The sequence below is a fragment of the Taeniopygia guttata genome, chromosome 1A (assembly GCF_048771995.1).
Source record: "Taeniopygia guttata chromosome 1A, bTaeGut7.mat, whole genome shotgun sequence".
In the NCBI taxonomy this organism is placed as follows: domain Eukaryota; kingdom Metazoa; phylum Chordata; class Aves; order Passeriformes; family Estrildidae; genus Taeniopygia; species Taeniopygia guttata.
In genome coordinates, this window is record NC_133025.1 from 4,196,189 (window position 1) to 4,220,044 (window position 23,856).

The 23,856-nt window shown below is 44.7% G+C and overlaps 1 protein-coding gene across 1 annotated transcript in view; it reads right to left on the bottom strand.

The window, feature by feature from the left end:
- Positions 1–23,856, bottom strand: part of ITIH5 (inter-alpha-trypsin inhibitor heavy chain 5) — a 47,698-nt gene that overhangs the window by 13,951 nt on the left and 9,891 nt on the right. The window contains exons 4-7 of the mRNA XM_030290299.4: positions 23,644–23,751; positions 22,867–23,117; positions 15,070–15,239; positions 13,828–13,944 (exon numbers count right to left, since the gene is read on the bottom strand). Coding sequence (XP_030146159.4) covers positions 13,828–13,944; positions 15,070–15,239; positions 22,867–23,117; positions 23,644–23,751 — 646 coding nt within the window. The remainder of the gene's footprint in view (positions 1–13,827; positions 13,945–15,069; positions 15,240–22,866; positions 23,118–23,643; positions 23,752–23,856) is intronic.

Sequence of the window (23,856 nt, forward strand, 5' to 3'; positions counted from 1 at the left end):
GCAAGAGGAAGACTGCAGAAGTGTCCATCTCCCCTCAGTGAGACCAGCTTGGATTTAGCAGCCATGCAGCTGCGTTCACATGGAGACAGACTTCAGCTGAGTAAGACGCAGAGAAATTGCCCAAGAGCAGCCTCTGTCTATGCAAACATACCCTATATTTGGTGCAAAACACATGGGAGGAATATGAGGCAATATCTAGGCAGAGGAATCAGCAGGTTCTCAGCTCAACCCCTTCTTGGTCACCATTAAGCCTTCAAATTCCAAGGATAGCTATGCGAGAAATTATATTGTGGGCTCACCAGCATTTAAAGGTTCCTCTCATGCCTGTCAGGAAAAAACGTGAAGGGTTTGTGCAGAAGAAATGTAGAAGTAATCAGCAGTGCTAGAAACCACATAAGCCCAGGCCTGATGTTGCTATGTAAAGAAAATTTGGATAAGGGCTCAAAGACTGATCAAGCTGTGTCATCAATATCCCCCTGGATTGTGCATGGCAGATGATGATGCAATGATACAAACAAATCTAATCCTCACAGCTGGTGCCTTGGCTCCCAGTCCTCCCGAAATTAAGGGGAATATTTCCCATAGCTTCAAACATTCTGGAGCTAGGTCTGGAGACTCTCCCTGCCTGTTTCTGTCCTCTGTACAAATCATTTTGCTCTACAGGGATCTCAGGCTTAATCCCTCCACTTGCCTAGCTGGAACATTCCTCCACGTCCCACCACTGTTTCACAGACAAGAATAATAAAGCAAATGCTGGTGGAAAAGATTCTTTGTAAGAGAAGGGGAGATTCCCACTCTGTTCACATCATGATATGCACCAAGCAAACCTTCACAAAGGTGACTTCCTGCCCCAAACATGGAGGCTGCCTCCAGTCTAACAGTCCACAGAAAATGGAAAAGTTGGGCAAAATGATTAGCTATTCGAAAAAGAAGAGATGGTTTTACTCTCTCTCATCTGCTCTTTTACAACACCCTTTGTATTGTAAAAAATGCTTCAGATAATGCATGACATCAGCCTTCAGAGACACCTCCATCAACATCCCATTTTACAGAGAGGAAAACCAGTCTACTTTTGTAATTATGTCAAGGTCAGAAAGTGAGAGGTTCTGACAACCTGGGGTTCCCAGCCCTCAGTTCAGTCAGCCAAACCATCCCACACATGCACAGGCAGCAATCACACCGTGGAGAAAAGGACTCTTGGATTTATTCCATGATAACAAGGTTGGCCCAAGTATTTGTCCCTCAAAAAATGGGTCAAAATAAGCAGAAAGTGAAAATGGAGAACCTTCTATCCTGTGTGTGAGCAGGCCTCCATGCCAAGCTCTGCTGAGGGAAATTTGGGCAGGGTGTTAAAGCAGGGAACAAGACCACAACAACTCCCTACACACACATCCCCACTCTGCTCCCACAAAGGAGAGAAACAGAGGTTCCTAGAGGCAATGAGTTAAAGAAAAACTCCCCAAATCTCATTATCTATATTACAGCTCTGATTATAATTAACATTGCTTGACCTCTCCCATTACCAAACCCCTCTCTTCAGTTTTGGGTTGTTTTTTTTTTTTAACAATTCTGTAAAACTGTACTTTTCTCAGAGGGACTTATTGGGCCCAAATAAGCTCTGCTGTTTCTGAGAACAAGGCAAGAGGAGAAATAATCTTGCTTTGGCCTACTTGCAGAGAGGCTGCATCTCACCTCCCTTGTGCTTACAGATTCCTTTTGACGTTCTTGCCTGTGTTCAGCCAAAAGAAAAGGAAAAGAAAAAGTAAAACAACACAAAGCAGAAGTGGCTTGGTGTACACTGCATCCAAGCTAGAATTGCAGAGAGGATCAGGAGGGAACTGAAACACACATTCCCAGGAAATCCAGCACTTCTCCACACCCTTATACAGGGGCCAAATGTGGGGCTGGAACCATCTCTCTCTCTCCCCTTCTTCCATTTCCTCTTTGTTTTTTGTCTCATTTTCATCACTCCACGGAGTTTGAGTCAATTTTTCCCAGGAAAAAAACTTCTGTCATATTTTAAAGGATATGCATTGACAGCCTGGATTCTGGCATCTGTATCCTGTGTTTGCCTCTGCAGCTTAAATTAAAACCCTTTGAATTTATGTGACATGCACACAAACATATGTACAAGTGTGCGTGTGTGCACATGGTTTTGCTCCAAAGCAAACAGAGCGAGGGAGGCCATATGGTTCTTTCTCCTGCAGCTTTTACTCCATTCACAGCAAAAATAAAGGGTGGGATTCAGCTTTGCCAACTGAGTCATCAGAAAGCTGGGCATCACATCTAATCCTGCTCAAGACAGGGGAAGCCACCTCCAGGGAATAATCCATGCCATCTGTTTTGGAGAGGTTTTAGGATGGGCTGAGTCACTGTCTGGAAGTTCCTGTCTCCAGGCATTACCTTCAAGCAGAGAAGGTGGGACTCACCTCAAGAATTAATCCTGCCCCATCCTGAGCCTTCTGATTCTTGCTGGAGCCAAAAGGAGCTGAACTGTCTCTCCACCTCTCCCAGAGTGCTCTGAATCCTCTGTCTCTTCCTATTTCCATCTCTCTTCCCAGCTCATGAGGACTCCCAGGTATGTCCTAAAGACCACACTCCTCATGGGGTGGAGCAACATTCTTTTCCATCTACCAGCCTTCCTCACCCGTTCATAATCAAAAAATTCACCCACTAATGTGACTTCCCTCAGAGTGCTGGATATGATTCAGCAGCTGGCAGGCAAAACCAGCTTTCAATAAGAAGAATATCTTGGTAAAAGTGCACTGCTTGAAATCCTGAAGGACTCAGCCACGACCAAGCACAGTTGGTGCCCAGCCCTCTCCTCCCATCTCCACCAGACCCCAGCAAGGCTTTGCAAAGCTCTTCTGGCTGCAGCTCCAGCTGGGATACTGTGGGAATCCAGGACTTCCTTCTGGCTGCCCTGGAAGGTCTGGGACCCTGGCAGGGGGTCAGGAACCCCCCTGTACAGAGCCCCGAGAGACACTGTCTGTGATCTCTGTCCATGGAAAAGAGTTTTCAATCTTACAGGATGAATTACAAGCTTTGAGTGTTTGATACAAGTAATAATTAAGTGTGGCACGGGTGCAAAAGTAAAATTTTAGGATTCTAGATTAGGGGTTCAAAGGGGACAAGATGGAGGAAATTGGGTGTGTCTTGTCCTTTTCCTCCTTCTTCATGCCCTCCATGTTTCACTGTGGTGTTGGCATTTTTCTGTTGGTTCAGGCTGGGGACACACTGTTCAACGTAGGTGACAGATATTGGCACGTTATTGTAAATCCAGCACAGGTAGTTTCTGGTATTTAATGTTTGTAACATCCCACTGAGGGCAGAGCCCCACACGCTGCCCTGCAGGACAGAGCTGCGGCAGGGCAGCAGAACATGTTAGAGATAAGCAAAAATAAACAACCTTAAAAACAACACAAATGAATTATGGCTTCTTCTTTAGCAACGGGGCAGAAAGACAGAGACTTTCTACAATCTCGGAATCACCAATACCCACAGATTCCGACAGGATGCAGCAGCAGGTTCCTGCTTCTGTCCTTGCAAGGCCACAGCTGGAACTTCTCCAAGGAGCCAAGGGCTGTGGCTGCCATGGGATTCCCAAACTGCTCTGCTGCCAGTGGGGTCCTTGCAGTTCCACTCCCACCTGGAGCAGGGAATCATTCCACTGAAACTGCTGCCAAAGAGGCAGAAAATTAACCATTTCTACCCTGCTGAGGGCCAGGTCGTTCCTCCATGGCTGGTTCATTTTGGAGATAAGCTGAACCCACTCACACCAAGGGAAAAGAGTTAGTGGTCCAGTGCCTCTGTGCCAGGTGCTGCAAAGTGAAATACTTTTCCCAACATATTTGCCTGGGGAGATTCATTTGGAGCAAGGATTAAAGAAGAGGATGGCAGGAAGTAACAATACAAAACAGCTGAATAAAAATCCTTTTTTACCATTTGGGAATGGTTTGTACGTGTCAGAGTCAGGTTTTAAATGAGGATTTAAAAGAGGATAACTTGGTGGAGGAAGATTCCTCCGTTTCCCTCAAATTAGCACAGATAAAATTGAGGTGAGAGGTGGAGACTGACTTGCCACTGCATTTGAGATGAGAAATTGTGCTGGTGAATGAGCTGCCAACACAGCTGGAACCTTGGGACTGAACCAGCCACCTCCAGGGCCACAAAATGTCACCTCCAAATCTGGAGCAATACAACCCTGGTTTACAGCTGGGGACAGGCGATGTGACCATGACTGCCAGGGAGTGACCAGTTTACTGAGGTCTGTGCTTCATGAATGATGAGAGAGGAGAGAAATTAAATTATTGATGTGCCAACAGTGTCTGCTCACGCCTACAAGGCCAGAGAAAAGCCAGCTCCCAGCCACCATTCTGAGCTTCCTTGTCACCTCTGCACTGACACCTGGACGTGCAACACAGCTGCTGCCTGTCTGGTTCTTGCTTCTGTAGCCCCTGCATCACAGCCAAGGTGATTCAGAGCTGTACCAGCCCCAGCAACAGCAGGAAGAGCAGAACTCCCTCAGCTAAATCGAGTTTGGCTGTGATTTGTCACCCTTGTACCCAGCCCTTGGAGTTTGCTCTGGCAGACCTCATCTTGCTTAAACACTGGTGGAGCAAAGCATGGGAAGATACACACTCTTATGAGAAAGCTGAGAGCTTTCAGCCTTTTTTTGGGTCAAAGATCTGCCTCAGAGACATCTGGGATGATGTCAGACCATCTGGGCACCTTTTAGGAGGAATCTGACATTTCTTCCACAGTCCCTTGTTTGTTTGGGGAGCAGGGCGAGGGTGAGGCCTGGCTACCCTGAGAGCTGTGCAGCTCACAGGGACACAATATCTGGTTGTTAGGAGCTGTGGCACTGCCAGACACTGGCCCTGCTGGGCAGCAAGGGGAGAATTCAAGCACCTCATTAAAATGCATATCCCAAGCCCACGTATTCACACTTTCCATTGCCTTAGGAGCACTTCTAAGTGTTTCATCCAGCCACCCTCACAACAGCTGGGCAGCAGGACTTCATCACCAGTGACACAGCCTCTTCCAGCTCCAGGGAGCTGCTTGAGCTTGGGATCTGCTAGCAGAGAGGAAAGCGTTCCCAACCACAGCCTTTGGAAAACAGCACCCACTGACAGGAGGAGATGCACAAGAACAGCCTGCAGAGAGCAGATCTGGGGCTGTCTGCATCCATGTGCTAAAAGATCCCACAACTAAAGACAAAATTTCAGCACCTTTTGTCCTTCCAGATTCCTTGTGAGAAATGAAATTTGACAAGAAAGGAGCTAAGGCACAAGATGTAGGCTCAGAGGGAATTAGGAAGCAATAGCTCTGTCCAGTAATGTGTCTGAGAGTGCAGCAGTGCAGGGAAGGGCTCAGAAATGAGATGTCCTACAGCAAAAAGGAGAAAAGTACAAGTGAAGATATTGTTTGGCAAAAAGATTACAAGGAAATACAGGGAGAAAAACCAAAAGAGCTCCTTCTTCTCCTTCAATATCCTCTGTGCTTTGGTTCTTCTCTTTCCCTTTCCAAACATGCAGAGGCAGCTGATAAAAATGTCCAGAGCTGGGTTTTTCAAACAGCAACAACCAAAACCCATCAATGTCCTAATAAAAGGATTAATTAGTACTATGACTTTAGGAAAGGCTGGCATCAAAGTCACACCTGAAATGGTGCTAACGGGGTCAGACAAGGTGCTGCCATAGGTTTGGGTCCAGAGCCAAGGGGAATGCAGTGGGAGCACCATTGCCCCATTACAGGGAGCAGCCGAGGCACAGGGAGAGGAAAGGTTTGGGCAGTGTTGTTCCTGCTGAGGTTGGAAACCACATCATGGGAGTTTTGCTTTCCTCTGTGTCCCAGCGTCCTTTCTGCCCACATAATGCTGGTCACAAATCACCTGCCAGCAACAGGGACTTCTGTACCAAGATCAGGGGTTAACCCAGGAGGGTATCCTTGGATTGTTTTACCTTCCTGCATCCCACTCTCAGAGAGGACAACTGGCCCTTTCTGCCTCCACAGGGAACGTCCTGCAGCTGAGGAACTGCCTCTGCCCCTCTCCCTGTCAATGTATCTTTGTGCTTTCTTCCTGGCAGACAAGAACGGCGTAGCCAGGGAAAACTCCTTCGCAATTCCGGACAACAAGCATTTTGTTCAATACTGACACAGGCCTGTGATGGGAGGGAGTTTGAATGTGGAGTTCTGGACAATAAAGGTCTGTCTCCAGTCCATGGTCCAGTCTCCTCCTCCTGAGCATCCCAGGTCCTTTGCTGGTCACTTGAACATTGCTGACTCCCGATACAGCCTTAAAAAAACTAGGTTTGTTGTTTCCCAGGCTGAAAAACAACCATCCTTTAGAAGAAATGTTTGTTCCTATTGCCTTTTCTGAAAAAGGTTTTCTATTTTACACTGAGTAAAACACTTAGATGCACATCCATCCAGGACACTTAAGCACTGAATTTTTGCTCAGTAGATGATAAAACTGTCTTCAAGGATGTGATCAGTTAGGGTAACTCACTTGTCTAGTAACCATGGTGAGAATAAATACATGAAAAACTAATCTGATGATCAAAAGCAGATCTGATTTCTCAGGAACTGGAGTTCCATGGGTCCGGGTGCTCAGTCTTTGCAATCTCACTGCAGCGCTGAGGATGTGAATAAATGCCAGTGTGAAGATTTAAGGAGGCAAGTTCTAATCAGCACCAAACATTGTTACATGAAGCCCTTATCCCAGTGCAGAATGAATTACAGTTGGAGCACTGAACGATTCCGTACAGTAAATAAGGCAAAGGGAAAAGCTTAAGGGCTGTCCCACAGTGCTACACTGAAATAACCCCACTGGAAACAACGGGGCTGCATGGGCACACAGCCAGACTGACACAGCAGTGTCTGAAGGCCACATTCTTCTCTTGTGCTTAGCTCATTTTAAGTGGAATCAGATCCCAAAACATGCCCATCAGACAGTCAAACCCCCACCCTGTCAGCATGACGAAAAATTTCCATGGACAGAGCAGCAAAAAGGTCAGCACCAAGGGAAAAATGCCCCATGGCCTCAATGCAGAGCTTGACATCTCTCCCTCTGCCCATCCTCGGAAGATGGAGTTCATCCCAGGGCAAAAAACTGTTCCAATAATTGGGTACTGTCATTTTCTGTCACAAAGATCAACCCCAACACAATGCTGGGAAGAGGTGACATGCCCAAAAGCTGTCCACAACACGTCCCCTCAATTTCAGCAATCATCAGCTGCTGTGTTACAGAGCAGGAATTGAGCTGAGACACTGAGAATTGAGCTCATCATGCTCTTCATACTGATTACAACCATCCTTCATCATGTGGCCACTCTCACAGAGTGGGTGTCTCAGCAGCCAGAAGCCTGCTAGGTTTGGAGCTTTCTAGCCCCTACTCAGAACATCCCATCCACAGGTGTGACCTGCCAGGAGAGATGTGCTGCTTCTCCCTTGGGACTTCCCCATTTTCATTTCTTCCTACAGGACATGCAGTAGGGACTTTACAAGTGGATCCTAGTAATACGACAAGAGGGAGTGGGTTTAAACTAAGAGGAGAGATTTAGGCTGGATATTGGGAAGAAATTCTTCTCTGTGAGGGTGGTGAGGCCCTGGCACAGGCTGCCCAGAGAAGCTGTGGCTGGTCCATCCCTGGAAATGTCCGAGGCAAGGCTGGACAGGGCTTGAAGCAACCTGATGTAGCAGAAAATGTCCCTGCCCATGGCAGGGGGTTGGAACTGGATGACCTTTAAGGTCCTTTGCAATCCACACCATTCTGGGATTCTCTGATCTCCAGTCAGTGAGGGATGGTAACACTGGTTTGTTCATTGAAGCAAAGCCCCAGCACTTTTGCTCAGGGTTAGCATTAAGCAATGCAAGAGCACTAAATAGTTCCTTAAAGAAGCAGATTTTCCAGTTTTCCACCTAAGAGTGTGCCACAGGGCCCTCACAGTTCTCCAACACCTACCCTCATCCAATTTTCACCATTTCCAAACCCTCTCAGCATCTCCAGCTGCAGGATCCCCACTCCCTCCTACACATTTCTGCCTCCAACCCTTCCCCTGCCCATTTCCATCCTAAGCCACTGCCTCAGACATGAGAAGAAGCCAATTCCTCACCCAAAACTCTACAGAGAAGAGAGCAGATGTTTTGGAGAAGATTATGTCACTGCATCAGGGGTAACTATCCAAGCAAGAGCTCTCTCCTCATGACACAGCATCATATCCCTCATTCCTAAGGGACTTCAAATTACATCATGTGGACCTCAGAGCTGCCTGTGAACACTGTTTGATGACAGTAATACAGCATGGAAGACCCCACTCCAGCGAGAGGTGCCACAAGCACTTCTGAGCTTCAGCTGCTCTCCACAGCCAGAAACAAATGGTCCCAGTTGAGCAATGTGTGGGACATGCCCTGATTTAGGGTGAAGGGGTAGCTGCTTGGAAACAGCAGTGTTGCTGCAAACACTGCTAATCTAATAACTTCAGTCTTGACAAAGGTCTGGTGTCTTTTAGGCTCAGGGGATCTTTGTACAGCCATAACCCAGGCATGGGTTTGCCAGCTAAAGAGACAAGACTCTGCAAAGAGACAAGCACAGGCAAAGAAAATAACCTACCTAAATTCACATAACAGATCCATGATGAAAACACATATAGAAGCCAGGTCTGGCTTCCAGGTGTTGCTCCAGCAGCTGGAAAAAAACCCTTTAATTCAAGCTTGGAAAGGACTACTAAAGAAAGATCTTTCACTTCACTGACTTTTATGCATTTGCCAGAGCCTTGAGGATACCAAGAGGCTTTAGTGGCTCTGCCCAGCCCCAGCTGGAGCCTCCACCCACTCTCCTGCTCATTTAAGCACCAGCCTGGGCCCTCATTCCAGTCTCAGACCAAGACCTGTGCTGTCTGTAGCTCTGCTACATAAACCTCAATGACCCCAGTCCACGGACTGACTTCCCAGCTTCATTTAGCCACTTCCATTTCACTGCAGCTTTGTCTGGTGGTCACTGGGCTGTGTCTGGCACATCAGCAGCGCCTGTTTCCAGTTCATCCTTTGCTGAACTCGGTGATGGTCCAATTGAAACATTTGGGAGAGCTCTCAGCATCTTCATGAATTTTCGGTTCAAGCCTCAGGAGCGTTCCCATGCAAACTCTGCCCTCACCTTTGCCTCCTATTTACTCCAAACTCAATTAAAGGACTTGCACTTTATAGGTGGTCTGGGATCTTCCTGGGAAATCTTGTCTCTGCTTCTACTGCCTCAGCATGAAGCAAAATTGGCTGTGAGTCCCAAGACCAGAAGCAGATGCTCCATGTCCTAGATACTTGAAAGCATCTTGCTCTGAAGGTTGTTTCTCTGTGTGACCCCGTCATTATTTAGTAGTTTTAGGGTTAGGCAGATTATTTTGCTTTGTGCCAAGTACTTGCATTTCTCTTGGAAGAGAAATTTTATTTTCTTTGAACAAATAAAGTCTACATAGATCTGATGTCTTATTTGCTGTAGCATTTCTTATATCCCATATTCACACCTCCAGAGAGGACAGAGATAACACTGCTGTGGTGTATTCCTGAGCAGGAGGCAGCTGCATGTGGTTGTTGGTGCTGCAGACAGCTCTTCTGTGTTCTCTGGGGTTGTTTCTTTCCAGCAGAAATGGAAAACCTGACCAAACTTTCCTCGTCACAGTAGCTTTGAACGCTCTGAAGGCTGTAATTGGAATTAACATTTTTTTCCAAAGTTCCCTGGCGATTTAAGGCTGTTCTCCTGGGCAGAAGCTGTTATTTGGACTGACAGACCCAGCTCTGCAGCCACCAGCAGAAGTCAGAGGAGTTTGGAAGGAGAACATTGAGTGCTCAGGTGCTTGTCTGCTCCTTCACCACCCTGAAATTCCTCAGGGGTGTGAGTGCTGAGGCACAGAGGGTGAGGGGCTGGGCACACAGGGCCCTCAGATGGGCTCCAGCAGTGTGGGTGACTCAAGGGTACCAACAGTGTCCCTTGGACAGGTGCAGGCAAATCAACTGTGTGGGAGCCCAGGACATCCCTCTGGCTGCCCTGGCTGTCTCGAGACCCTGGCAGGGCACTCAGAGACCTTGGCATGAAGTCAAAAACACCTGTGGCTTTGATTTTAGCCCATGGAAAAAGTTGCCAACTCTGTATGAAGAATTACAAACCACAAGGGTTTGAGTAGTGTGGTAGTTGAGTTAACACAGGGTGGAAAAGTAGAATTTTGGAGTTTTTAGAATGTAGGTCAGGGGGTTAATATGAAGGGATTTGGACGTGTCCTGGCTTTCTTCTCCTTCTTCTTGTCCTCCATGTCTTGGTGTGATGGTGACACTTTTCTATTGGTTTAAGGTAGAGACACACTGTCTAACATAGATCATAAATATTGGCACAATATTGTAAATATAATACACGTAACTTTTGATATAAAATGTAAACGCTGCCCAAGGTGACAGGCAGATTGCCATGGCCTCCTTGCTAGACAGAGCTCAGCAGGTCAGAGAAAGAATGTTATAGATAAGGAAAAATAAACAACCTTGAGAAGCTGATCCTACGCATTCAGACTCCTTCTTTGGCTGCACAGGCTGGGAAACAAGGATTTTACACTCTTGGGGTCATCCCAGCACAGCAGACCCTGAGAGAAGTGAAGCCCTTGCAAATCCCCAGCAGGTCCCAGTTTCAGCTGGGTTCCTCCTGGAGCAATTAACCTCAGAGAAAATTACAGTCTGGCACGACACCACTGACAAGTTGCCAGGCTTGTGGTGAAGCCAACTGCTTAACTGAGTGTGAGGCATTTATTGCCTGTGGGAAAGGTAAGGTGAAACGAATCCGTGGTTGAAACAATTCTATTTTACCATACCTCTGCAAAATACCTGCAAATTCATCCTCTTGTGGACATATTCACAGTTGGGAATGTTCTTGTTCTGTAACAAGAACCTTTCTCACCATGTTCACTGAAGCTGGGTGCAATGATGGTTATCACAATAAAACTGGCCCCTTTTTCTCCTGGTTATACCAATGTAAAACTGCTACATCCCCTTCTACCTAGCCAAAGGTACCATAAAATTAGCAGAGTAGACTGCTCAAAGGGCAAATAATTTCTCTTCCCAGTAAATCCTGCAGATATAACCTCTTCCCCAGGCTCTCCTGGTTGTTAAAAGCAACTATTCCACACAGAACTTGCTGTCTCTTGGCAAACGATGGGACAAAGTTTATGGGGATTTTCCTTGCCAGTGGGACAGCAGTAATGATGTGCAAAGCCTTGAGCACATGAATATTTTTTTGTCATCATGCTCAAGAATTTCCTATTCGTGAACCTTTTCTCCCTGCCAGTGCTAAAAGGAGACTGTAGCGAAGGATCAAATTCACAGAGGAGTTTGCAACACATCTGAGTCTGCTGGACATCACTAGGGTTCAGAGGCTGTGAAAACTGAGGAGAAATATCTTCCCCTCAAAGCTAATACATCTCCTAGTGATCTGAGGGGAATGTATCAAGTGTCCTAATCACAGAACCAAAGAGCTGTTTAAGCTGGAAAAGACCTTTACAGTCATCAAGTCCAATTATTAACACAGCACCACTGTGTTCACCACTAAACCACGTCTCCAAGTGCCACATCCACATGCTTTTAGAACACATCCAGTGATTTGATTGAAGGAGATCAACCAATCTCGCTCTATGTGTTTGCAACTGGACATTTGTTGCTTCAAAGACTGAGATATCTTAGGAAAAAAAGGATGGCACCAACAGATAAAAATTCATGTTGGAAAAGGAAAACCTTTGGAGAGGAAAAGATAAATGACACACAAGTGGGTTGTAGGAACTGTAGGATACATGAAATCCTGACCCCACTTGAGTCACTTTGCCATTTACTTTGTGAAGGCAGGTGACTGAAGAGTCCAGAATCTCCTCCAGTTGCCACAGAAAAAGGTGCACAGCTGATGTTTCCCATCCTTGCTTATACAATCCTAAAAACTGTCCTTTGCCATAGTCACTGCAGCTGACCCACAGGAGCACTCTTTACAATTGCTGACTGTATTTTTAGCTGACCTTGCATGTGACTCAGCAGAGAGAAATGAGGAAAGACAGTCCCATGGGATTTCCCAGCTCTCTACACACCACCACAGATCACAGCTGTGAGAGTCCAAGAGAAAAGACAAAAAGGAGACATTTCCTCTGCTCAGACGTATCCTGTCACCAGGGAATCTGTTGGTAATTTAATAAGCATCTTCATGCCATCAACAACTGGTAAAAAGGACACTGAGCAGACATGGCTGTAACTGATCACACTTTCCTCGAGAACCAAGAGAGGTTTATTATTCAGCCAGTCCTAGATTTTGGTCTTGTCTCGATTAATCTGTGTGGGGGATTTTTGATTTTTGATCTTAACTCCATAAAGTTCTATTTTTTGGAGCAGCTGGAATCAAAGGAAGGTAAGTGCTTCCATTCCATAGCACTCCTCCAATGTACTAGTAGTTTTCCATTAAAAAAAATATACTGAGATACCAGACAAAAAGTTGGGTACAGCCTCAACAAAGGTTCTGGATAGACCCTTCTCTCACTTCAGGCTCAAGAGGAACCACTCTGTAGCTAATTTGCCTGAGATCCATGTTTAGCAGCACAAACTGCCTAGGCTATGAATTAAAACTTTAGGGGTTAATGGCTGTGTTGTTATAGTAGGTGTAATGAAAAGAAACTCTGATACTTGGGAGGAGAATAAAAGCTTTCATAGTGCAAGGTTAATCTGCTGACTACTTGTGCAGCTCACAAAAGCACCAAAGCCCTTTAGAGTTTTAATCTCCCTGGTTCAGCACTTGGTCACTGGCTATCTGCTTCCATCCTGGAGGACTGGGGGTATTTATGCCAAATTGCTTATTCTGAGAGGCAGGGTGGTCATTTTTCAGCAGGAGGATAACAGAAAGCCAAGAGCCAGGCTCTGTCCACAGGGCTTTTTACAGATTCAAATGCATCTTGATTTGAGACCTCATTCAGGACAGGACTAGGATTGCTTGTTAACAACTCTCTTGATGAGTAATCTTCTTCCCCAGTCACTGGGGAAGATAAATTTGGATCCATAGAATCCATATTCCATTTATGTTTGATGTGCCCTTCTGCTTGGTATGGTGGCTCACATTAAGGTCTGCAAAGGTGTCCTGCAAAAATATCTGAGATTTGTTCTGAAAGACTCAGATTCCCAAAGAGGACAAAATTACTTTTCTTTCAGCAGAACCTCTTGAGTTATACTTCACTAAGTGTTTTGCCAAGGTAATTTAAAGACAGCAGTGTCTTCTCTGTGCTGTTAGACTGGATACAAGAGTCTGCTGAATGCACTTTGCTGGGAATTCTGATTCCCAGAGAGGCCTGATCTGCCTCTCCTCAAACTGCTCAGAACAGAACTGCCCCAGACCATCCTATGCTCAGTTTTGGCAGCACAGACTTTTACAGGGTGATGAATCCTTCCACGTTCCTTGTTCCCATCCCATTCCCACTGACACAATCATTTCTCATTGCAGGTAGATCACCTCGCCTTGAGGCGTCTTCAGAGCCACCTCTCACCTCAGACACAGCAAACATTTTGCAGGAGAGAAATGGTGAAAATCTGAACCAAGATTTGACAAATCTGAAGCAAGCTTTGCCACCTCAGAGCCCGAGAAATGGGGAAAATATGAACCAAGATTTGACAAATCTGAACCAAGCTTTGCCACCTCAGAGCCGGGCAGCCAAGAAATGGGGAAAATCTGAACCAAGATTTGACAAATCTGAACCAAGATTTGACAAATCTGAACCAAGCTTTGCCAAATCCGAGCAGAGCAGCCCAGAAGAGACACGAGGAGCTCACCTGCTTCAGCTTCGTGCCCACCATGGAAGCGCTGCTGTCCAGCACGAACACCACGTTCTTGGGCAGGGGAGGAAGATCTGTGGGGGCGAAGTAGTGCACGAAATATCCATTGAGGATCTGTGGAAGAGCAAGGGAGTCAGGAATCAAAGGGAGATCGTGGTGCAACGTTCTACACACATCATTTGGATGCTTTCAGTGGCTTTGTCTGTGGGATTCCTTAAAATCAGAGGGTTTTTGGCACGTTGCAAAAGGCAGGCCTCAGAGACAGCAGGATGGTGATTAGAACTAAGCAGTAGCTTTAAGATTTGTCAGCAGAAAAATTATACAAGAAGTAGAAAGAAAGGACAAATAGAACAATGGTCTGTGTATTAACGCTTGGGTAGAATAACTCCCTGCAGAAAAGTATATCAGGTGAGATATTAGGAAGTTCTAAGCTTAATAATGTAGCTCTGTGCATTGTATCTTAAGGTTTACATGCAAGTATTATATTTGAAATAATCAAGCATTGTTTTAACCAAAGGTACTTGTGCTTATAGTGGTTGGATAGAACTACTGTCAATATGCTTTTGTTTTGTGTGATTGGTCAAAAAGCTTATAAAGTAAGTTGTAACATTAAATTCTTAGTCTGCTGCTATGATGCGAGCTGCTGGCATCTTCCCATTTTCATAACCATGTGATGAGAGTGATGCTAAAAAATAAACAGCTCGAGATGTGTTCCACAGCAGCCCTGTCCCGTTTGTGATTTGTACACAGCCCCTGGCCAGCAATACTGTCTACACTGGAGGGGATGAATGCTCCTTGGAATCCCTCTGAATTGTGTTCCCAGATACCCTTGGGAGCCCAACTTAATTCAGTTTATCCAGACTGGACGAGCCAGCTGGAGCTCTCCACATCTCCTTCCATGGCTGACATCAGGGTTTCCTTCCAAATGCAGAAAGGATGTAACATATGTGCCCACAGATCAGAACCACAGCAGTCCCTTGAGGAACTGGCCTGGTATCCAGATATGTACAGCCAGGATATTGAGAAACTGAAAAGCAGATACAAAAAAGAAGCTCAATGAAGATGGGATTTAAGTACATCTTGTGGCTGCTAATTGATTGGTTTTATTTTAGATAGTTCTTACAAGATGGAGTAGCTTTCACTTGGAAAGCATTTTCTAGGAATTTGGAGCAGGCAAAACAATTGAGCCATCTCGGGCACAGTTAATAAAACAGAAAAGATGAATCATGTGTACAGTACCTGAATATCCCCAACACTCAGCTCCCTGCTGACATCATATCTAATTATGAAGTCTCCCAAAATTCCATTTCGGGAAATCTTGGTTTGCTCAACAACACTGGGGTTGAATGTAACCTTAGCTAAGGTTTTGGTGTGCCCAATGACAGTAGAGGGAGGAGGAGACACATCACCTGTTGAGATAAAACCACAATATTACAGGTTTTTCCCGTTGCCTTACAGATGTCAAAGCACAGCACAGGTGGTGTTGCCATGGAGCCAAGTCAGCCAGCAGAGTGACTTACTCTGATTGAAGATTCAGCTCTCCAATGATAAAAAATGAGAGGTTAAAAAAAAATTAACCCATTACCTCAAACTTTAAACTGAAACCCATCTTGCAATGCTCTCAGGGATATAAATGTTTGTAGAAAATTCCTTTATTCAGTTCTGTTTGGCCAAACACACAACCACAGACATGCACATGCTGTTCATTCCAGCCAGCTCTAGACATCCACACAAATGCTACACCTGAAATCCTGACAATCAGTGCAGGTATAATTCATTTGACCTGTTTGAATATTTCTTCTAGGATTAGATGAATCCCATTGCAGATTTTTCCTTATTGATTATAAGAAATCCTTGAGGTGGCATGTTGAGGTACTGCAGGCATGTTGGGTGGGATTGATCTGACTGATCTCTTGATCTGAAAACTGTCTTATGTGTAATGTCTACATTTTAACAAGTCACCTTAGCTGCCTTTACGTTCAGCAAAAGTTATCATTATAGCCACTGCAATTTCAGTCTAATCCAACACTGCCAGTGCAGTCACACAAATTGCATCCCTAAGATGTAACTCATCCTAAACTCTGAAAATCCTTCCTGAATCAATAAAGAGGGATGTGCCTGGCAAAGGGCACCTCAGATAAAGACAATTATTTAGGTCTGAGTCACCCTGCAGGAAATTCTCCTTGTACTGCTTTCGGTGCTCGTTTTCAAAAAGTTGAGGGATGTGGAAGTTCCCTGTTGTGTCTCTATGTAAACAAAATCCCACCTTACCCTTTTTTTGTTTGCCAGCTGTTTCCCTCTGAGCTCCATTGGGACCCTTACATGAGATGGATTTGGCCCCTGAGCTTCTCCAGATTTTGAGGGCTTTCACCCTTTTCCTAACTGGCTTTTGAAAACACAAAAATATATTGTCAGCTGAAGTTGTTGTTGGGTGCTTTAGCTCTCACAGTGATTATTCCAACAATCCTCTGAGGCACAGAAGTTCTATTTGTCTGCTCCTGGGCTAGTTAGTATTGGTAGGAATCAGCTGCTTGATTATACTGTTAGGGGAAATCTCAAATCTTTGCCAAAAATGCCCAAAAAATCTGTGGTGTGACAGGGAAATTAGGGATGGAAGAGGTTCAGTTCCAGTTCAGGTGTGCACAATGCAAACACCTCTGTATAAGTTTATTTTCTAGGCTCCACTATGCAAGAGATCAGGTCAAGAGTATCAGAGATTAGGACATGATACATCTGGCCAGACAGACATCTGCTTTAGGATAATTTTAATTAACAATAGTGATCCAAATGACAAGGTGCAGGTGGCTGGGAAAGCTCCATTCCAGGGGATCCCATAACTCTGTTTATGTAATGAGCAGTGGCACTTCACCTTTGTAAAGGGCTTTGAGCAGCATTAGGGAAATGCAATGTGATATCAGTGAGCAACAATGAACACAACATCACATCCAGACCCCACAGTGATTTACAAAACCAGAAATATGTGATTATGTCCATTTAACAAGTAGGATAATGGAGGCATGGGGTGGTACCTGACTTCCCACAGGTGAAAGTCCATAGAAATGCCAGGATTAGGGTCCTTGTGGGTTTATTAAATGATTAGACAAATCTGCAACTTTTACTCTGAAATGCCATGTACAATCTAGGTTCCTCTAGGCAAAGAAATGAGAGTAAGATTCACAAATCAATAGCACTCTAGGATGTTACTGCCAGGATGATTTTGCTTTATTTTTACAGTTGTCCTGTGAGTGCATTTGAAAAGACAGGGTACAAGACTCTTCTACTGAGATAGGGAAGGGTTTTATCACAGGCCAAATTTTACACAAGCAAATTATAGTCACAGCACCTGGACTGTGAAACAAACTCCTCAGCAAAAGCCTTGCCCAAGGAGACTGAATGACAGAGATCACGCAATTTCAGTAAAATCAAGAACTGACTCTGAAACACAGTTTCTCTGTGAGAGCTCCTAGCCATTCATCCTGATGGAAACAGAGAGAGAGGTCCCAGCCAATACACTGAAATCACATAAGGATACTAGTTTTGTATCTTAGAGGGGGCTTAAAAAATGATTACCCAGAACTTTGACATTTTTTTCTAAAATCCATGTACAGTTCAGATTTCTCCTGGCAAAGAAAAGTTATAAATCAATGTCACTATAAGGTTTTACCTCAGTCTTGATCTGTTTTTTATTTGTATAGCTGCCCTTTGATCTGATGAATCAACAGATACAATATGTTTTTAATACAAAATGCACCAGATTTGCTTGTATCTGCCTTCTTAATTTTCCATCTGTCTTCTATTGCTTCCAGAAATGCCATTTAACTTCCAGTATGTGGGAAAAGCCTAAAATACATAGAAATGACTTCAAAGTTCATGTATCATTTCTGATCTCAGGGTTTCACATTACTTCCCCTCAACTGCTGAAAGGACAGCCTGCTGTGGCTGCCTGCTCATATCACACCAGGGTCAGTGAGAATAAGCCAGAAGCTCCCTCCTTATTCCTCCTGCACGTCCGTGGCCTTTGGGCATCACTTCCATGTTTCTCTGCCATAAATACAGTGATGGGTGAGGACAAGATGCCGTGCCACAGCGGCACAAACTCCAGTCTTAACACTCCTCTGGACCATTGGAAATCAGCTGATTTAGGTAGCAACTCCATGCCTCAGTTTCCCCGCCTCTTAAATGAGCATAATCATGCATAACCTGTTTTTTAAAGCAATATGGAGTCTAGGTGAATCACATTGCCTCCCTCTATTGCTCCTCAGAACACTCTCTGGAGGTGATAAATGTCATCCTTTCTAACACAGACAGAGCTTTAGGGATCTCTGGAGAGGAAGTTTCCAAGGCTGTCTCACAAGGCCAGTTTAAGTGACAAGAATTGCTGAGGAATCGCTCCCATCCTCTTCATAACCACTCATCTCTGGGACAGAAGTTAGAAACCAAAAAATGGTCTGATAGAAAGAGTCCAAGAAAACTTTTTTTTTTCCTGGAATAACAAAAATCAGATCTGGAAGGTAACTTATCTAATTCATCCTATGTTCCCAGACCGAATCCCTTCCTACTTAGTTTTTTGATACAATCAGGAAACACTCCAGACCTCCAGTAATGGAAACTCAGTGCCTGCGCTTGCCAGTCCTTTCCAGAACTTCACTTTTTTCACTGTTGAACATTTTCAGTGTCTAATTTACATTTTTCCTCGTGGATTATAAACCCATGGCTTCTTTTTTTTTTTTTTTTTGGTTATTGACACAGAAGCCACAGTATCCTTTTCCTTCTTGCAGCAGCCTCTTATATTATTGAACACTGTTCCTATGTCTTCCCCAGGTTTCTTTTTTAGGCAGCACTTGATATCTGGATCACAATTACTCTTCTCTGTTTATTGGCCTTGTTCTTTTTAAACAAATGGCAGAGAGAGAAAAATCTGTGAGATATTTCAGAGTCCAGAGCATGGATGAGCTCCAAATGCTTAGGCTGGTTTGTGCTCACACTGAGAGTTAGTAGAGCCTTCAGACAAACTTTCCACTAAATTCAGCTGAAGAAGTAAACAGAGCAGGAAAAAGCATTTTCCAGATGAAACTGTCATCCACACAAGAGGAACAGTTAAACCTAAATTATTTTGGAGTCTGGCAGATTCAGGATTAGAGCTCAAATGCAAAGTTTGTCCTCTGCTAACATGTGGAAACTTCCAAACAGCTGTTATAAGAAACAAAAATCTTTCTGAGACTTTTGACTTCAGAAAGAAACAGTCATCCTCGAGCAGCCTAGTGTCTCCTGCCCAAGCCCATGGCTAGTTCTCACACAGCTACACCAGAGGAGCAAGATGGGGACAGCATCCAGGACATCATTCAGAAAGTGGCTGCATTCTGAGGTTGCCAGAGAAGGTCAGGATCACTGGGATTTCTCCTGTTTTGAGGTTTGTATCTGATAGAAGACAACACCTGCACATGCCAAATGATAATTTTCCAAAACTCACATGCCTAATGCCTTCCTTTGGGAAAAATACAACTCCCAGATGGAGCCACGTGCACAGGAGTTACTGCGCAAGGAAATATCCTAGAAAGACCTGTCATCACATTGTCTCTGCTCCCCATTGAGAGAGGAGGGATGCAGGACTCTCTGAGAGACAAGAAAGGACATATCCACAAGATATGGAAGAGACACTGGGATGCTGGTGGCTCAAACACTCAGGAGAAGCTGCCATGGGCAAAGCTCCCACCCAGGTGCCAGGGGCAAGCACAGCCCAGGTCAGGCTGCAGCTGCTGCTGGACCAGATAAGGAAAGAGCTTTGTCCTTATCAAGTGAACTCAGCTGTGATAACTCCCCTGCCCAGGGCAGTGCCAGGACATTCACACAGAGCCTGGAGGTGCTCACTCTGCTGATGGTCCATGATGGGACATAATTGACAACAGTGCTAATTATCAGGCAGCTATATCTTGTGAGAAGGTGTAAAAGGCTCACCAAGTGTCCCCTGATCCACAACATTCCATCATCCAGGTGTCCTTAACCCAGAGCATTCCAACAACCTTTACAAGCTCCCCACCCCTGGGCAGGTACCTGAATCTGAGTGAATATAAACCAAACAGACTGTGCATTTTGTGGGTTTCCCCAGGATTTTCCTCACCACATGATGGATCTAGCCTGTCATCACCCCTTTGACCAACAGGCATTGACATTGCAACAACCAAGTCTCATCACATGTCTTTCAGGTGGTGAGATCTTTCTACTCTTATACATATTTTTAAGTGATATATTTGTGGTTTTATATTGTCATATTACTGTAGATAATAAGAACCGAAACATATCTAATTTCCTGTGCAACCAGGACAATAAATAAAATAAACCTAAATAAACCTCCTTGTGCATTTACAAATACTGATATATGAGTGTTATTTCCAGAACCTGGGTTACCCTCACATTTTGGGATGGGTTGTAACAACTTGATGGCACAATACATTTTTCTTTCACTACTCTCAAGGTAATTTATTAATACGTATCAAAATCTCATATTTTATCATTAACTGTGAAATGGTTTAAATATAGGAAATAGAGGAAGAGAGCTTTCATGACATATTCAACCTCAAACCAGTCAGGCAGTACCATTTTCCAATGTTCCAATGTCCAACCAAGTGGTACTAAAGAGTTTTGAGCCATGGGAATCCAAGAGAGAGCAGTCACTTTTTTCTGGCTTACTCCCAGTATACAAAATGTCTGCAAAGCAGCTCCTCTTGAAATGTGAAATTCACAATTCACCTGCCTTTCACTTAAAAATTCACAGCCTTCCCTGGAGGTCTCACTGGATGTGCAAATCCCATGCTTTTTGGGTGTCATATGAGCAAGAAAGTTTCACAGGGAGCAACTAATGGCTCTGATAGTTTGTTTTTGAATCCATCTTGAGAGGTGACAGTCAGCTGGAATATAGTGGACAACCACATGGGATGATTCCAGACAAAAAGGGTCTGAAATTGAATTCTGAACACAGATAAAGCACAGGCAATCTGAGCTTCAGTTGCATTACCCATCCTGCAATGGAACACCTATTTTATATACATTTTACTGGCAAGGGAGGATTATCTAATCCAACAGCTCAGGCCCATTTTTATATGAGCTCTTTGAAATCTGAAGCATGATGCCAAGAATGTCAGTGCTCCCAGACTGCCATTTGGATAGTGAGTTACATGAGTTCTCCCTGTATGTCATTTACATAGAGGAATTTCCATACTGTGCCGGACCAACAGTGTGTCTGCTCTGCTTAGTCTGTCTCTACCCTTGATCAATGCCAGATGTCTTGCAGGAAACCACATGCCAACAATGCACTGTGATATTCCCTGATAGGTGAAAAAGTCTTCCTGCCTCTCCTGATAAGGAGCAGAGCACATTTATCACTTGGCACGTGGATGTATGACACAGAGACTAATGAGGCTTGACCTGAAGATAGACCAAGTCACTGTGAGCCTTGATTTAATGTGATTTGGATGGAATCAGTAGGATCCCACTGAGCAATCAGTTTAACTCCAGTTCACATGCATTAGGATCTTTCCGTGGCAGATATGAGCAGCTCCACTGATTTTGCTGTCACTGTGTCACTTGGAGTGACTGATGGGCAAGTCCCAAAAGACTCTGCATCCTCCTTCCATCCTTCTTTTTTGGTGGTTTTTGACAACATGTAGCAACCACAGTATCCTGAGCTGTTGGTTTATGGCAGAAAAAATTGCATTTACACTGTCTGAACAGTGAGCAAGGATGGTTAGGGGTAAGAGCTGATGCTCAGATAGCACTTAGAGCTTTGGCAAAATATGGATTTTCCTCTTGGAATTTCCCATGTCCTGAAGTGCAGGATTTCCTATCTTCCTTGGCATGGATGGATGGAAAAAACAATTAACTTAAAATAAACGGTTCCCAGGAGATGCAGAGGCCAGGGAAGAGCCTGCTCCAGTGCTGAGCACAAGGCCTGAAGGCCCAGTTCAAAGCTCTTAAAGACAATAGCAAAGAAAAAAACCCTATTGAGATGAATGGGATCAGCCCTGCATTCATTAAGCTTCAAAGTCCTCACAGGCTGAGGCACAGACACAGTCACCCAGAGAAAACAGATCCAGCGCTGCCAGGCCACTTCTTGAGTGTTGGAACTCAAAATGTCCCTCAGACATTTTTGGAGGTTCCAGGCCCTGGTCAGAAGCATTTGAGACCCTGGCAGGCAGCTGGAAACAGCTGTGATTTTGAGTTTGAGCCATGGAACTATTTACCAACCTTGCATGAAGAACAAGAAGTCACAAAAGTTTAGATATTATAGTAGAAGTAGTTACAAAGTAGAGGGAAGAATTTTTAGTGTTGTACAGGTGGGGTTTAACACCTGTACAGGGGGGTTTTACTTTGTACATGGGGGTCAGAAGTTTTAAGATGGAGGGATTTGGGCCTGCCCTATCCTCCCTCTTTCTCCTTCCTTACCTCCATGTTCTTGGTGATGTTGGCACTCACAGATTGGTTTAGAGTAGAAAAGCACCATTTAATATAGGTAATAAGCATTGGGGAAAAACTGTACCCATGTAACACGTAATGTACCATATAAAAGATAGAAAAGCACAATTTAATATAGGTAATAGGCACTGGGGAAAAACTGTAAACATGTAACATGTAATGTACCATATAAAAGATAGAAAAGCACCATTTAATATAGGTAATCGGCATTGGGGAAAAACTGTACCCATGTAACACGTAATGTACCATATAAAAGACAGCAGCAGCCCTGGGTGGGGAGAGAAGAAGCAGTCGAGAGTCAGAGAGGATGTCAGGGTGTGTGTGTGCCTCTGCCTGAGCTGCTGAGCAAACCACAGCAGCCTGAGGAGAAAATCTTTTAGATAACTTGCAATAAACTGCCTTGAGACTGGACAACAAGAGACTGCTGAGCCTTTCTTTGGAAGCTCGGGTTGAAGGAGAGACTTTTCCACCACACGGAACCCCTGAACCAGGCCTGGGTTCCTTCACTCAAGAAGTGATCGAGGCCCCACAAATAACAGAACCACGGCTCGTAAAAGCTCTCCTTACCTTCAGCTTTCCCATTGCCCTTCTGCTTGCTGTTCCGAAGGGGAGGCACCTCCAGGGACACTATTCCTGAGTTCTCCAGGATGTTCACCTCCACCCGCAGCCGCCCCACCAGCTGCTGGGGCCGGATGCTGACGGTGTATTCGTATTTGCCCAGGCGCCTCTGCAGAAGTTCTTCGTAATGCAAAATGAACCGGGCCTGCATCTTGCGAGGAATGAAGACAGAGGCCTTGAATGTCTCATAGCCATTCTCCCTGGAAGGAAAATCCAAAGATAGCTTCACATCCCATGCACATCACACATTAACGTCCTTTGCCTCCCCCCAATAGTTTTGCCTGACCCTGTTCCCTGTAAACAATCAACTGAACGTTCCCATTGAATCTTGTTGAACACCTGTTGCATTTACCATTGAATTTTGGTGATTTACTGCTTTTATAAATAAAATATATTCTTGCTTCCCTCTTGAGTGAAGTGGATGACTCTGTTCATGACAGCACCCTTATTTTCCTTTCTCTTATTCAGGAAGTAACAAGAATTCTTTCCCCCAGTAGCACATCCTGGAGCATCTTGGAATTTAAAAAGTTGTGTGACAGGGTTAGAAAAGGCCACATGCAATTTTTCATGGCTTGGAATATAGGAATGACACCAGGCAGTGCAGATAATATTCAGTTTAGTTACTCCTTCCTGTAAATCCATGGATGGGCATGCCAAGGCAGCCAATATAAAGATAGAAGGAGACTGCATCACTTCCCAGAACACAGCCAAATGCACAACACTCACCTTCCTTCTGTGGGGCTTGGAGGTTTCTTGTGCCTTTCTTTCTCATACGTGCTATTTTTCTTTTCTTTCCCCGTGACCTCTCCATAATAAGTCTTGTTGCCAATGCTCCTGGAGAGATCAGAGATGTCAGCATGGTCACTCTGCACCCAAGCACAGTGACAGGTGTACATTTGCTGCAGGTGCATTCACAGACTTGGATGTGAGAAGAATCTC